At 52.5% G+C, this 15,000-nt stretch overlaps 1 protein-coding gene across 2 annotated transcripts in view; it reads left to right on the forward strand.

Moving 5' to 3' along the window:
* The window catches only part of znf423 (zinc finger protein 423), a 143,107-nt gene that overhangs the window by 69,963 nt on the left and 58,144 nt on the right, over window positions 1-15,000 (forward strand). The window contains exons 4-6 of one of the 2 annotated variants that reach the window (XM_035525243.1): window positions 2,108-5,538; window positions 6,559-6,643; window positions 14,521-14,544. In XM_035525243.1, coding sequence (XP_035381136.1) covers window positions 2,108-5,538; window positions 6,559-6,643; window positions 14,521-14,544 — 3,540 coding nt within the window. The remainder of the gene's footprint in view (window positions 1-2,107; window positions 5,539-6,558; window positions 6,644-14,520; window positions 14,545-15,000) is intronic. The other variant, XM_035525244.1, reaches the window with a different exon arrangement.

The raw sequence follows: 15,000 nt of genomic DNA on the forward strand, positions 1-15,000 counted from the left end.
GGAGAGACGCAGCCGGCATCTTCTTCCATTATCGTTGGGTTTTTGGGTTGTTTTTTTTTTTCTTTTTGTGGTTGCCGCATCCCCCAATTACGGGGCCCCGGGTCAAGGCACGAGGACAAGCCCACCCCTGGACGGCAGCGCCCCTCCCCCCACGCCCCTCCTCCGGCCAGGCCGGGCCGCGAGAACTGCCCGTTAGCTCGGTAATGAGGCACAACGTGAAAACCCGTTTGGAGGCGGAGAGAGGGATGACCTGGGCAGAGAGAGAGAGAGAGAGACAGAGAGACCCCTCTCTCGTCTTCTCTGCTTTCTTTCTTTTCTGTTTCTTTTCTCATTTAAGTTTTCATTGAAATTTCTTACCCTGTTTAGCACTCTTGCCAAGTCCCCCGGCAGACGGTTGACAAAAGCCCTCTAAAAGCCATGTGATCTTCCATTTTCCGACAGCCACACTTCTGAGGATTAAGGCTATTTAATGACTATAATCTCCCTCTTTCTCAAAAGTGATTTCTCACATTCTGTCGCAATAAGAAGGATTGCATTAGCATTAATAGATTTATAATTCGCTAGAATGACCACATGTGCCAGTTTCTTTTTCTTCTTCTCTCCTGTCTTCGTGCTTTCTGTCTCCTCTGGCTTCTTTCCCTTTTTTTTTTTTTACATTTTTTGAGCGGGTGTTTCTTTGTGTCTGCTGCGCTGTGTTGGCGTGTGGTTCTGTGCCAGCAGGAAGGTTTACCTGTCAGTCAAAGTAAGCTCCCTCCTCCCTCCCTCCACACTGTCCGGGGCCACGGACTTGTGTAGCCAGAGGGAGTTCTCCACTGCTCGGTCTTTCTGTTCCTGGGTGCCCTTCCATTGGGCCTGTGTGGGAATGTCTTAATGTACACTGATAAAGTGACAGAGGCTAGGAGAGAAGACCAGGCTTCACACACACACACACACACTGCCAGTGTTCTGTTTTTGGTTTTGTTTATTTAGATAGGAGTGCTCACCACTGGCACGTGTCTGCGTTGTTTGATCTTCATCTGTGTTTCTTTCATCCGTTCTCACAGATCTCAGCGATACTGATATCTCTATTTTTAAGGTTTTTAGTTCCGGAGCTCTAAATTCGTTTCTTGCTCCGAGATAAATTCATAATTCATAGTTTTACAAATTTCTCCCCACAAACCCCTGTGGAGATTTATTTGTTCTGTGCAGCACCTACATTTTAACGCAGATCGATTTATCACATGAATTTATTTTCCTCAGATTCTGCTGCGTTCACCTCCGTGTGCCGAGGGGAGCATGGGTGGAAGTGAGATTCCGCTCTCGCCATATGGACTCACAATTATTTGTAGTCCGTGCAATATGAGCTGATGTGATGCACTTTTCTTTGTGCAGTTTTGCTTATTTTTATTTCGGAGTCCGAGCAAAACTTCCAAAATCCCGTCGAGCCTCGCGTAGCTGGAAACACAAGTGGGTCGTTAACGTGGCTTATCTGTGTAGGTGCAAGTTTTAGGGAGAGGAAGTGAATTTGACGCGACATTGGGAATTTTGGAAAATACCAGACGTCTTTTTCCATGCCAGCACATTAAGAGTGAAAAAAAAACCCAACAACATCACTCCAAAATAAAGCAAACAAACCAGGCAGCGACAGAAAATTCTGCGTTTGCGTGAGCCATGGCAGGACTGTGTTTGCGCCTGCTCAATAAGTCATGAGATCTCTTCCTCGCTTTGCGTTAGAGACTGTTGCTCGGGAAGCCAAACAGATGACGCAGAACAGGACAGAATTAAGGGCGAACTCGCATTGCTGGTTATTTGTATATGAATGGCAAAACAGACGCGAGTGACTCTGCGTTTTTTCCTTTTGCTCAAGCCACCCTGTGAAAGGTCTCGACCGGTTTCCTTTCCTTCTTGCTGTTTTTGTGGAGGTTTGCAATCACACCGAATCCAGATCTGGAGATGCGATCGAGTATGTTTGCAGAGGGAGGCGGGTGGATAAAAAAAAAAACCCCAAAATCTTTCTGTCCTTCTTCCTCTCTTCCTCTGAGAGTTGGCATCTTTGGTTCTTTGCTTCCAACCGGATATATTTTCCCCCTGTTTAACATTTTAATTCTGCCCGTGTTTCGCATTGCAGATGGTGACGATGACCCGGGGCTCTCCTGGGTGGCGTCCTCTCCCTCCAGCAAAGACGTGGCATCACCATCGCAGATGCTGGGGGACGGCTGCTGCGATCTGGGCATGGGCACCGGGGAGGAGGAAGGAGGCTCGGGCCTGCCCTACCCCTGCCAGTTCTGCGACAAGTCCTTCAGCCGCCTGAGCTACCTGAAGCGTCACGAGCAGATCCACAGCGACAAGCTGCCCTTCAAGTGCACCTTCTGCAGCCGCCTGTTCAAGCACAAGCGCAGCCGCGACCGCCACGTCAAGCTCCACACCGGCGACAAGAAGTACAGCTGCCAGGAATGCGAGGCTGCCTTCTCCCGGAGCGACCACCTGAAGATCCACCTGAAGACGCACAGCTCCAGCAAGCCCTTCAAGTGCAGCATCTGCAAGCGCGGCTTCTCCTCCACCTCCTCCCTGCAGAGTCACATGCAGGCGCACAGGAAGAACAAGGAGCACATGGCCAGGAAGGACCAGGGCAAGCGGGACGGATCTGTGGGCGACGGCGCCGAGCAGGACCAGGACCTGTACATGTGCGACTACTGCGAGGAGACCTTCAGCCAGACGGACGAGCTGGAGAAGCATGTTCTGACGCGCCATCCGCAGCTCTCGGACCGAGCGGAGCTGCAGTGCATCCACTGCCCCGAGATCTTTGGCGATGAGGGTACCCTGCTCACCCACATCGACCGGACGCACGCCAACAAGAAGCACAAGTGCCCCGTGTGCGCCGAGCAGTTTCCGTCCGTGGAGGACGTGTACTGCCACCTGGACAGCCACCGGCAGCCCGACTCCAGCAACCACAGCGCCAGCCCCGATCCGGTGCTGGGGAGCGTGGCGTCCATGAGCAGCGCCACGCCCGACTCCAGCGCCTCACTGGAGAGGGGCTCCACCCCGGACTCCACCCTCAAGTCCACGCAGGGCCGACGCAAAGCCGCCCCATCCTCCGACCACGAAGAGGGAGGCTGGTCGGGAAAGGTGACGTACAGTTGCCCCTACTGCTCCAAGAGGGACTTCAACAGCCTGGCCGTTCTGGAGATCCACCTGAAGACGATCCACGCAGACAAGCCCCAGCAGAGCCACACCTGCCAGCTGTGTCTGGACACCCTGCCGACCCTCTACAACCTGAATGAGCACGTGCGGAAAGCCCATCGTTCCGGCGGGAGCTCTGCCTCCAGCTACCCTCTCCTCCAGTTCAGCAACGTGTCTGCCTTTCACTGCAACTACTGCCCAGACATGTTCGCAGACATCAACACCCTGCAGGAGCACATCCGGGTCTCGCACTGTTTGCCCGGGGGCGTGGTCGCCGGCTCCACCACCCTGGAGGGGAACCATGCCTTCTTCTGCAACCAGTGCTCCATGGGGTTCCTGACGGAGTCCTCGCTCACGGAACACATCCAGCAGACCCACTGCAGCAGCGGAGGGGGCGTGGCCAAGATGGAGTCTCCCGTGCTGCAGGCGTCACAGTCCTTCATGGAGGTGTACTCCTGTCCCTACTGCACCAACTCCCCGATCTTTGGCTCCCTGCTCAAACTCACCAAACACATCAAGGAGAACCACAAGAACATCCCACTGGCCAACAACAAGCGCAAGGTCAAGGTGGCCGACCTGAGCCCGGCGTCCTCCGACGTGGAGATCTCCTCCCCCAAACGCCACAGGGTGTCCAGCGACGCCAGCCAGCCGGGCGGCAACGCCGACTACCCCTGCAACCAGTGCGACCTTCGATTCACCAGCTTCGAGGGCTTCCAGACCCACCTCAAGACCCACCTGGAGCTGCTGCTGAGGAGACAGTCCTGTCCTCAGTGCAACAAAGAGGACTTTGACTCCCAGGAGTCCCTGCTGCAGCACCTGACCGTCCACTACACCACCACGTCCACGCAGTACGTCTGCGAGAGCTGCGACAAGCAGTTCTCGTCCGTGGACGACCTGCAGAAGCACTTACTGGACATGCACACGTTCGTGCTCTACCACTGCACGCTGTGTCAGGAGGTGTTCGATTCCAAGGTCTCCATCCAGGTCCACCTGGCGGTCAAGCACAGCAATGAGAAGAAGATGTACCGGTGCACGGCGTGCGCATGGGACTTCCGCAAGGAGAGCGACCTGCAGACGCACGTCAAACACAGCCACCTGAGCCAGCCCGCCGGGCCTGGGGTCGCCAGCAAAGCCCGCAAGTGCATATTCTGTGGTGAGAGTTTCAGCACGGAGGTGGAGCTCCAGTGCCACATCACCACCCACAGCAAAAAGTTCAACTGCCGCTTCTGTGGGAAGGCCTTCCACGCCATCGCCCTGCTGGAGAGGCACCTCCGGGAGAAGCACTGCATATTCGACGGGAACGGGAACGGGAATGGGGGGAGCCAGAACGGGACTCCCAACGGCGTGACCCAGGGCTCGAAGCGTGGAGGGGGTGGCTCGGCGGCCGCCGCCGAGCAGGCCGACCTGCAGAGCATGCTCCTGAAGGGCGGGGCCCAAGAGACAGCCAATAGCCATGAAGCCAGCGGAGGAGAGGAGGAGCTGGACGCCTCGGAGCCCATGTACGCCTGCGACATCTGCGGCGCGGCGTACACCATGGAGTCACTGCTCCAGAACCACCGGCTACGCGACCACAACATCAGGCCAGGTGAGGACGACGCCGGCTCGCGTAAGAAGAAGGCTGACTTCATCAAAGGCAACCACAAGTGCAACGTCTGCTCCCGGACCTTCTTCTCAGAGAGCGGCCTGCGGGAACACGCCCAGACCCACCGCGGCCCGGCCAAGCACTACATGTGCCCCATCTGCGGCGAACGCTTCCCCTCTCTGCTCACCCTCACCGAGCACAAGGTCACCCACAGCAAGAGCCTGGACACAGGCACCTGCCGAATCTGCAAGATGCCACTGCAAAGCGAGGAGGAGTTCATCGAGCACTGCCAGATGCACCCCGACCTCAGGAACTCCCTGACAGGCTTCCGCTGTGTGGTCTGCATGCAGACCGTCACCTCCACACTGGAGCTGAAGATCCACGGGACCTTCCACATGCAGAAGCTCTCCTCGTCTGGGGTCAGCGGCTGCGCCGGCGGAGGCTCGGCCTCCTCCTCCCCCAACGGCCAGCTGCAGGCCCACAAGCTCTACAAGTGCGCCCTCTGCCTGAAAGAGTTCAAGAACAAGCAGGAGCTGGTGAAGCTGGACGTGAACGGCCTGCCCTTTGGGCTGTGCGCCAGCTGCATGAGCCGGGGCACCAACGGGCAGTCGCCCAGTGGGCTCGGAGCCCCGCAGGAGCCTGGCGAGAAGGGAGCCTCCGGGCTGCGCTGTCCTGAGTGCGCTGTCAAGTTTGAGACGCTGGAAGACCTGGAGAGCCACGTGCAGGTGGACCACCCTGAGATGAGCCCCGAGACCAGCTCAGCAAAGAAAGCAACGGAGGCCTCACCTGTCCCTAAGGTCTGTCCCTCACCTGTCCCTGAAGCAGTTATCTTGAGTTATATTGTGAGACTGACTGTTGCAATATCAAATGCCAGTTTATGCAAATGAGCCCTTTGACAAGACCCCTGTTTTTTAATATAACGTGTGCTGTGTGAGTAATGTGTGAGTATTGGGACCCATCTCAACCTGTCCAGCGTGGGGGTCAGTGGATCACATGATCCAATAATCAGAAATAACGCTCCATTATGTCTCCATGTCCTACCAGGTGTGGCATGTATATGCCATAATATACACCAGGTCACAACTGTAGTCCCGTACAAAAAAAAGTAGACGTGAAATTCATAGCTTGACATATGAAGTGTGCAAATTCAAACAGATTCAAATATTTGCTTTTTTCGAATTGTGAAAGTGTGACTTTTTCCTGGTATTGTTCGGCCTTGCGTTCACCAGTAGCAAGTCTGAGGTCCATAGATCTCTGTGTCCTGGGAGACTCAGGGCACGCTTTAGGCCAGTGGAGGTCTTTCTCCACATCTCCCTTCTGTCTTTCCGATTTCTTGATCTCTTTACCTATTCCCGCTCTTTTCTTTTTTCAGGCATGTTAGAAATTTGACTTCTGCTATATGTAAAAAACAAGAAGAAAAAGAAAAAGACATAGAGGAGAGCAACCTTTTTGCAGCATTTGCGTGGTGTGTGTGTGTGTGTCAGAGTGTACTGGCTCTCCCGGTCCTGTGTGAGTTCCTGACTGCATTACTCTCGTCCCCAGAGTGTTCCGCTGTCTCATCCTGCCAGGCGTTGTCCAGCCTGTTTATTCTAGACAGCCTGACGGTGGACGTCCACGTCCCTCAGTCTGTACCTGAGCTCTCGTCTCTGCTCTGTCTTAGCAGAAAGACAAATCTGGACCAACGAGATACAGAGAGACGTGGAAGAGAAAGTGAAAGAGAGAGAGTGTCTCTGTGTGGGTGTGTGTAACATTGCAAGTGTGTATGCACACTTTGATTAAAATGAACTATTCCTAAGCTCCTAACTGTTGTCTTGCAGAAGAAAACGTATCAGTGCATCAAATGCCAAATGACCTTTGAGACGGAACGCGAGATCCAGATCCATGTTGCCAATCACATGATCGGTGAGTAACCTTCTTTAACTACGTAATGGGGCCTGCATTTGTGTGTGGCTGTCTGGGCCTGGCTGCGCGACTGAGTGCGTCTGGGCGTGCATGCGTGTGTGTGCGTGTGTGTCTGGGCACGGTGGCTGTGTGCCAGTTGCTGTTCCTGCTCTCCTCATGCACTCGGTGCCCTGGTTCTGCCCAGCTCTATGTCTCCCTGTGCACAGGTGTGAGACAGACAGGTGAAATGAACAGCTCTATTTCTGGAAGCGTACACGTCGCTGTCGACAGCTGTTCCATTGTTTAACACTCGACTGCACAGCTGCGGCCGGGGCGGCGGGTGTGATCGCTCTGTTAACTCTTCACCGCGCGGCCAGGCGGGGACCTTCAGAGGCCAACAAACAATTACTTTCTCTGTGTTTGCCTCTTTCGCCTTCGCTCCGCGCCCGGCGCTCGTCTCGAGCCCTTAGCCACGTCTTGTCCTGTTTGTAAGAGCAGACGAACACGCACGCTCTACTCGCCGTCTGCGCTCCGCTGTAGCCGGTTTCCTGTCTTCTAGCAGTGACAGCCCAGGAAGTGGGTTATTTGTAGTGAAGGGGGTGGGCATTGTTACTGGAATCGTGATAAAACACGGACGTGACTCGACACGACCGACCCTGAGGTTCAGGTAGGGTTGGACAACAGAAGACGCTGTGGAAGTCTCTGCCGTCATCTCAGGCCGTCCCAGTTTTGTTCTGCGGATGTCCCAGCCGGGAACGGTAAAGCGCCGAGTCAGGCAGAGCTGAGCTCCGCAGGGCGGGCGGCGGATCCGGACTGCGGCCGGCGCTCCGGAGGCACTTCTGTTTTTAGCAGTCTCCCACCCCCTCCCCCGGCACTGTTATTCTTTAAGTAATAACCGCTGCAGCAGCAGACTGTAGTGCAGATTAACGGCACAGCCGCCTGTGAGTCATTTCACGCTCCGAACTGGCGCCTGGTGCTGCGTACCCAATGAGAGCGTCCCGGTACAACTGCAGCCTCGCTGCCCGATACGAGACCGTCCTCATTAGATCAGACGGCTTGCACGTGAACTCCATTCGGTTAATCTTCTTCTGTCTTTGGGTGGGAAAGGTGGAGGCATCGGGGCGTAGCCTGACCTTCGCCCCGAAGAAGAACCCGCTCCACCTCCCTGTGGCACGCTCGCCTCCACCCTCATCCTGCCCCGTCTGGGCGGCGGTGCAGGCAGACTCCGCTCCTGTCTCCTCCTCTTCCTTCTCCACCCGGCTGGTGGTGCAGAGGGCGGAGATAAGGGGCACGTGAGAGGGGCAAGAAGGCACGGCCGCCTATCCCTGACGCCATTGAGGGAATTTTGAGTTAATTAACATCGTAATTGTCAGAAAAGCTGGAGGAGATTAATTACGGAATTGAGGCAGATTATTTTAAGTGCTGTTGTTATTTTATGCTTTTTTCTTTTTTTCCCACCCCTCTTCAAAGATTGATGACGTCTGGGCATAATGAAGAGGAGAGGGTGTATTAACCTTTATCTGACGGCGTGCTCGCTGGCGGGAAATTGCAGCGAGATCACAGAGGGGCTCTCTCAGGCCACCTCACGCTTTCTGCTGGAGATTACCGAACTATCATTAAACAGTCGCGCTATCTGCCGCTTTGATATGTGACTAGCGAGGCCGTTACGGGACTTTGGTACTGCGGCTCCTCAGACCCGGAACAAGACGCTGGGTGTAGTTCACTGGAGAGGTCTGCATGTGTGCCACTCTCTCTGTCGTGACACGCTGCTATGGCAACGGGTACCACCCCTCCCTCCCAACCTCCCATCCCAGCAGTGTGGTGCTAATGAAATCACCAGGAAAGAACCAAAAATGTCAAATTCCAAGGAATTTGTGGGAAGGAATTATGTTAATACGATATTGAGAATGCGAAGTAGATGTCATGTGACTTGTAACAGCAGAAGAAGAGTGTTGGTCATAAAAGATTTACTATTCAAGGAAGATGTTGAGTCCCCTGCCAGTTCTGTGTGTGTGTGTGTGTGCGTGCGTGCGTGCGTGTGTGTGTGTCTGTGAGTGTGTGTGTGTGTGTGTGTGTCTGTGAGTGTGTGTGTGTGTCTGTGAGTGTGTGTGTGTGTACCTGCTGGTCCCTGCCCTTTCTTCACCCACACGTTCTCAGCCTAAAGTAAGACAGACACGACCCACACTGGCACGACGAGAGAACCCAGCCTCACTCTCTCTCTCGGTCAGGCACTTTTCCTTCTCTTCCTCCTCACCTCACTGTACCTCGCTCTGTCACGAATTTCCCCCACCTTCCAAAAGTGGTGATGTTTGCGAAGGTGTGATCGTACCTCGCCCACCACTCCTTCTCCCTCCCCCTCCCTCCCTCTCTCTCCCTCTCTCTCTCTCTCTCTCTCTCTCTCTCCCTCCCTCTCCCTCTCTCTCTCTCCCTCCCTCTCTCTCTCTCTCTCTCTCTCCCTCTCTCTCTCTCTCTCTCTCTCCCTCCCTCCCTCTCTCTCTCTCCAGCTCTCACTCCATTTTTCCTCCTTTCTCAGTCTCCAAGTGATCATCACTGCTGAGGTGACACCTCACCTCAATCAGTTTAACCAGTCAAACCTGCAACACCTGCTCCTCCTCTCCTCTCCTCCTCTCCTCCTCTACTCTCCTCTCCTCTGACATCACTCTGCTCCACTCACAGCCCCCCCACAGGGAGAACAGGAAGCAAATCGTCTCACCACACACCTCCCTTACAAAAAAAGAAAGACAGTTTAAAACAAGCCCACCCCACCTGCGTACACACAGACTGACGAGCTCCCTCAGACTCCCAAGCACCTCCAGTGTGATGGGCGGTGCGGGACGAGTCGCCCCAGGCGTGTGGAGCGCGAGCGTCGACCCGTGTGCTGTGCATCGCTGGAAGGAAGCTGAGGTGAGCCGCACAGCAGGACTGGACCCAGCACACGGGCCAGCGCGGTCTCCTGCTGGAACAGAGTTTGATTACTCAGTGGCAGTGGGGTGTGTCGGGGGGGGGGCTCGGTGTTTGAATTAATCCGGCTGGTGCAGACAGGCAGAGCAGGGATCTCCAGGAGGCCATGAGCCCGGAGGAATGTGGGTTTTTCTCTGCGTCCGTTGATCCAGAGTGGCTGGTTATTCTGTTATTGCGTGTAGATGCATACGTCGTCATGTAGAGATGGCAGGAGCAGCATGGCTCTGGTTCACGTGCTGGGCCATGAGATTACACACAGGTCTCATACAGTACACACGGGTCTCATACAGTACACACGGGTCTCATACAGTACACACGGGGTCTTGTACATTGTCATACAGTACACAGAGGGTGTCTTATATGTTGTCATACAGTACACAAAGGGGGTCTTATACGTTGTCATACAGTACACACAGAGGGTCTTATACATTGCCATAAAGTACACCCAGGGTATTAAACATCATACAGTACACACAGGGTCTTATACATTGACATATAGTACACACAGGGTCTTATACATTGTCATATAGCACATATGGGGTATTATACATTGTCATGCAGTACACAGAGGACGTCTTATACATTGTCATACAGTTCACACAGGGCGTCTAATACATTGTCATACAGTACACACGGGGTCTTGTACGTTGTCATACAGTACACACGGGGTCTTGTACATTGTCATACAGTACACACGGGGTCTTGTACATTGTCATACAGTACACACGGGGTCTTGTACGTTGTCATACAGTACACAGAGGGTCTTTTACATTGTCATACAGTACACACGGGGTCTTGTACATTGTCATACAGTACACACGGGGTCTTGTACGTTGTCATACAGTACACAGAGGGTCTTTTACATTGTCATACAGTACACACAGGGTCTTGTACGTTGTCATACAGTACACAGAGGGTGTCTTATATGTTGTCATACAGTACACAAAGGGGGTCTTACACGTTGTCATACAGTACACACAGAGGGTCTTATACATTGCCATAAAGTACACCCAGGGTATTAAACATCATACAGTACACACAGGGTCTTATACATTGACATATAGTACACACAGGGTCTTATACATTGTCATATAGAACATATGGGGTATTATACATTGTCATGCAGTACACAGAGGACGTCTTATACATTGTCATACAGTTCACACAGGGCGTCTAATACATTGTCATACAGTACACACGGGGTCTTGTACGTTGTCATACAGTACACATGGGGTCTTGTACATTGTCATACAGTACACACGGTGTCTTGTACGTTGTCATACAGTACACAGAGGGTCTTTTACATTGTCATACAGTACACACAGGGTCTTGTACGTTGTCATACAGTACACAGAGGGTGTCTTATACATTGTCATACAGTACACACAGAGGGTCTTATACGTTGTCATAAAGTACAAAGGGGGTCTTATACATTGTCATACAGTACACACAGGGTCTTGTACGTTGTCATACAGTACACACAGGGTCTTTTACATTGTCATACAGTACACACAGGGTCTTGTACATTGTCATACAGTACACAAAGGGTCTTCTACATTGTCATACAATACACACAGGGTCTTGTACATTGTCATACAGTACACACAGGGTCTTTTACATTGTCATACAGTACACACAGGGTCTTGTACATTGTCATGCAGTACACAGGGAGTCTTATAAGTTGTCATACAGTACACACAGGGGGTCTTATATGTTGTCATACAGTACACACAGAGGGTCTTATCATGCGCATGGCTTTATCATTGTGACCGTGTCCAAAGCACAGCAACCGGTCCAGTCAAGATTGTCCCCTCTTCCCATCTTATCAGCTTTTCAATTACGGCCTCACTAAAGTGGACGCATGTTGTTCTGTAGAAGAGTGTGTCCAGTGTGGGGTCCTGTTACAGACCATGTTCTTTGGGCTCTGGCTGGAGAACTGGGGACCTTCCCACTGGATTATCTAATCCCATAAAGTGATAGATTTCCTCAAAGCCTCACCTCCCCTCTAACACACCTCACCTCCCCTGTTTACACCTCACCTGCCCCTTACACACCTCCCCTCTACACACACCTCACCTCCCCTCTACACACACCTCACCTCCCCTCTACACACACCTCACCTCCCCTACACACCTCCCCTCTACACACACCTCACCTCCCCTCTACACACACCTCACCTGCCCCTTACACACCTCCCCTCTACACACACCTCCCCTCCACACACCTTACCACCCGCTTACACACCTCCCCTCTACACACACCTCACCTCCCCTCTACACACACCTCACCACCCCCTTACACACCTCCCCTCTACACACACCTCACCTCCCCTCTACACATGCCGCTGGGGCTGAAAGTTGCAGACAGCACATCCACTTCCCCTTTGCTGTTGCCTTTATGTCAGTCTCTCTTTGTTATAGCTTTATTCATTGACGGAGACGTAAACGTTAATCCCTCTTTTTCTTTCCGTTGCTGTGTCATATCCTTTGAGTCCCAGCTGCTGGGGTCAGGCTGGGGTCACGCCCTCAGCATCACGCAACCTCTGTTTGTGACACCTGACTGGCAGGAGAGATACGTAATCACGGTAATAACGACGCGCCGTCTCCTCCGCCACCTCGCACTGAATTGTGGGAGGTGCGGTCTGAACCCTCTCATTTCCCCAGCGAGCGTCAGAGAGGTACTGTGCTGAATTATCGTTCCTGCTTTTACCAACAGCCAGAGAGGGGAGGAGGGTGGGGGGTGAGAGAGGGGGAGGGGGAGCTGTAGGAGAGTGATTTAAAGAACGGAGAAGTGGAATGATGGAATGACTTGCTCCGGATTTATCCGTGTTTAACTGCTGTGAGAGCGAAGTGTGGAATGTTGCGCAATTACATTCAGTTGTTTCAAATGTACATTTTAAGTGGCACTTAAATGACTCAGAGAAGCAGGCAGGGTGGTTTCTGTAAGCTTGCTAGTGTTACTTTCATTTTAATATAGCAGAACCCCACTGAGCAAGGCTCCAGGGTCTACCCCCATGTGGTGTGTGTCTGTGTGTGTGTCTGTGTTTGTGTGTGTGTGTGTGTGTGTGTGTGTGTGTGTGTGTGTGTGTGTGTGTAATCACAGGCATTGGTACACAGGTTTTAATTTTAGTTTCCGTTTAGCACTGCCCCCCTTGATGCCTACCCGAGCTCTACGGTGCACCCTGCTGGTGGGGTGTGTGTGTGGGTGTGTGTGTGTGTGTGTGTGTGTGTGTGTAGCCACCCGTGTATACAGACAGGCAACAATACAATCACACACGCGCACACGTGCACACCCACACTCACACACTCTTGCACCTGCGGGGGGCACCCATGTGGGTCTGCAGCTGCAGAGCAGAAAACAATAAAGACCACAGAAAAGGGAGTCGGCACGTTCCTAACACACACACACAGAGACACAGAGGTGAAAAAAGAGAGAGGAATGGGGCAATGAAAGAAAGGAGAGATGGAGAGAGGAAAGCAAAGATTTTATAAACAATGTTTTTTAGTACTTTTATGTTCTTGAACCTTCTACGAAAGCTTTGGACTAATATGCATTAATATTTGTCATGTCCATGAAGAAAACTAGAATTGAATTGAACTGAGTGAGAAAAGTGAAGGTGCGCAGTCATTCAATCAAAACAACAGCAACCTGCTAAAGAGATCCGTGGCGGTACATGCAGGTGTTGCTGAGTTCCAGCTCTGATGTGCTGCTGACGCTTCCTGTGATGAACGGGGATGTTGGATAGTACTTCCTCAATCCTTCCTCATCTTCCTCAGTGAGGGTTCACTGATGCTTTGAGTGTGTGGGCTGCATCGTGATGTGTACGTGTGTGTGTGTGTGTGTGTGTGTGTGTGTGTGTGTGTGTGTGTGCGCGCGAACAGACAGAAGGAAAGCGCAAAAGGAGGTTTAATCATTTCACACTACCCAGCCTCCATCTCTCTCTCTCTCCCTCTCTCTCTCTCCCTCTCCATGCCTCCGTTCGACACGTTGTGAAGAAAAGCATGCAGACACTAATGCCGCACTAATCACCGTCGGCCAGGGCTCACAGCACGCCCACTCTCCTCTCAATCGCCCTTAATCAGCCAACACATTTCAATTAGCATATTGTGTTTAACCTCACTTTCATCTGCCTTTATTAGTGGATTGAGCTGTAGTCAGCCTCTTCACCCCCCTCTGTCTGTCAGACTCTCCATTTTCCTCCATTTTAGCCCCCCCCCCCCCCCCCCACGAAAGCTATGGATATGGTCAAACAAAAAAAAAGGTCTTGTACAGTGTGTCATTTGGATTGCTGCTATAATAACATCAAAAGTGCCATTTTGCTTCTGTTTCACTGTCACTTCCACATCTGATGTTGGCGTCTACCTCCTAAAAATAATTATTGTGCTGTATTAAGCATGTAAAAGGAGAATTACACTTGTCTTATACCCACACTAGTGTTGCTGTAGCATGTCACATATCGACAATCCCAGCGCAGTAATGTGCAAACGAGCAGGGTGTGTTAGGAAATTGCGGGAATATCGAGGACGTCACACGGTGAACGGCGTCGCCCTGACAACGTTCTGTGGCATTATGCAGGACGTATCCTTCTTATGTCATATTTCTTCGTGAGGCACACGCGAGGCACAGCTTGACACCAAGGCGCCCGCGAGGTATAGCGATCAGACAGGGGCAGCCGATGTTTCCGTGCAGCGTCGTGGCAACGACGTTAGCATTGGCATACGCGACCGGCGTCTGTGTCACAGTGGGTTTAAGCAGTCAGCATGAGATGCGCCGCCTTCCCCTCATCACACTCCCACACCCCCCCACCCCACCATCTCCCATAATGCCCTTGTGTGTCCCATGTTCCCTCTCTAACCCCCATGTGATGGTGGATCTGCTGACTAACTGTCACCCTGCCTTCTCTTTCCACCCCTCCCTGCCTGACGGATGCCCCGCAGGAGATCCCGCCCACCTGCCGTCAGGTTTGAGCCCATCTCTCTCCATAACCCTGCCCACACACACACACACACACACACACATATGTGGGGACACAGGGTTCAGTTTAAGAGAATGGCAGAGTTCAGTGGCATTTCATTTCATCCGCAAACCCCCCCCCCCCCACACTCTTCCAATTCTCCAGTCCACACGCGCACAAACACACACACACGCATGCGCGAGCGCGCAAACACACACACACACCAACAAATACACACACACCAACAAACACACAAACACACACACACACACACAAACACACATGCACACAAACACACACACACAAACACACATGCACACAAACACACACACAAACACACACACACACACAAACACACACGCACACACAAACACACACGCACACACACACACGCACACAAACACACACACACACACACACAAACACACACGCACTCAAACACACACACACACACAAACACACA

Source organism: Electrophorus electricus, chromosome 4, assembly GCF_013358815.1.
Source record: "Electrophorus electricus isolate fEleEle1 chromosome 4, fEleEle1.pri, whole genome shotgun sequence".
Classification (NCBI taxonomy): Eukaryota; Metazoa; Chordata; class Actinopteri; order Gymnotiformes; family Gymnotidae; genus Electrophorus; species Electrophorus electricus.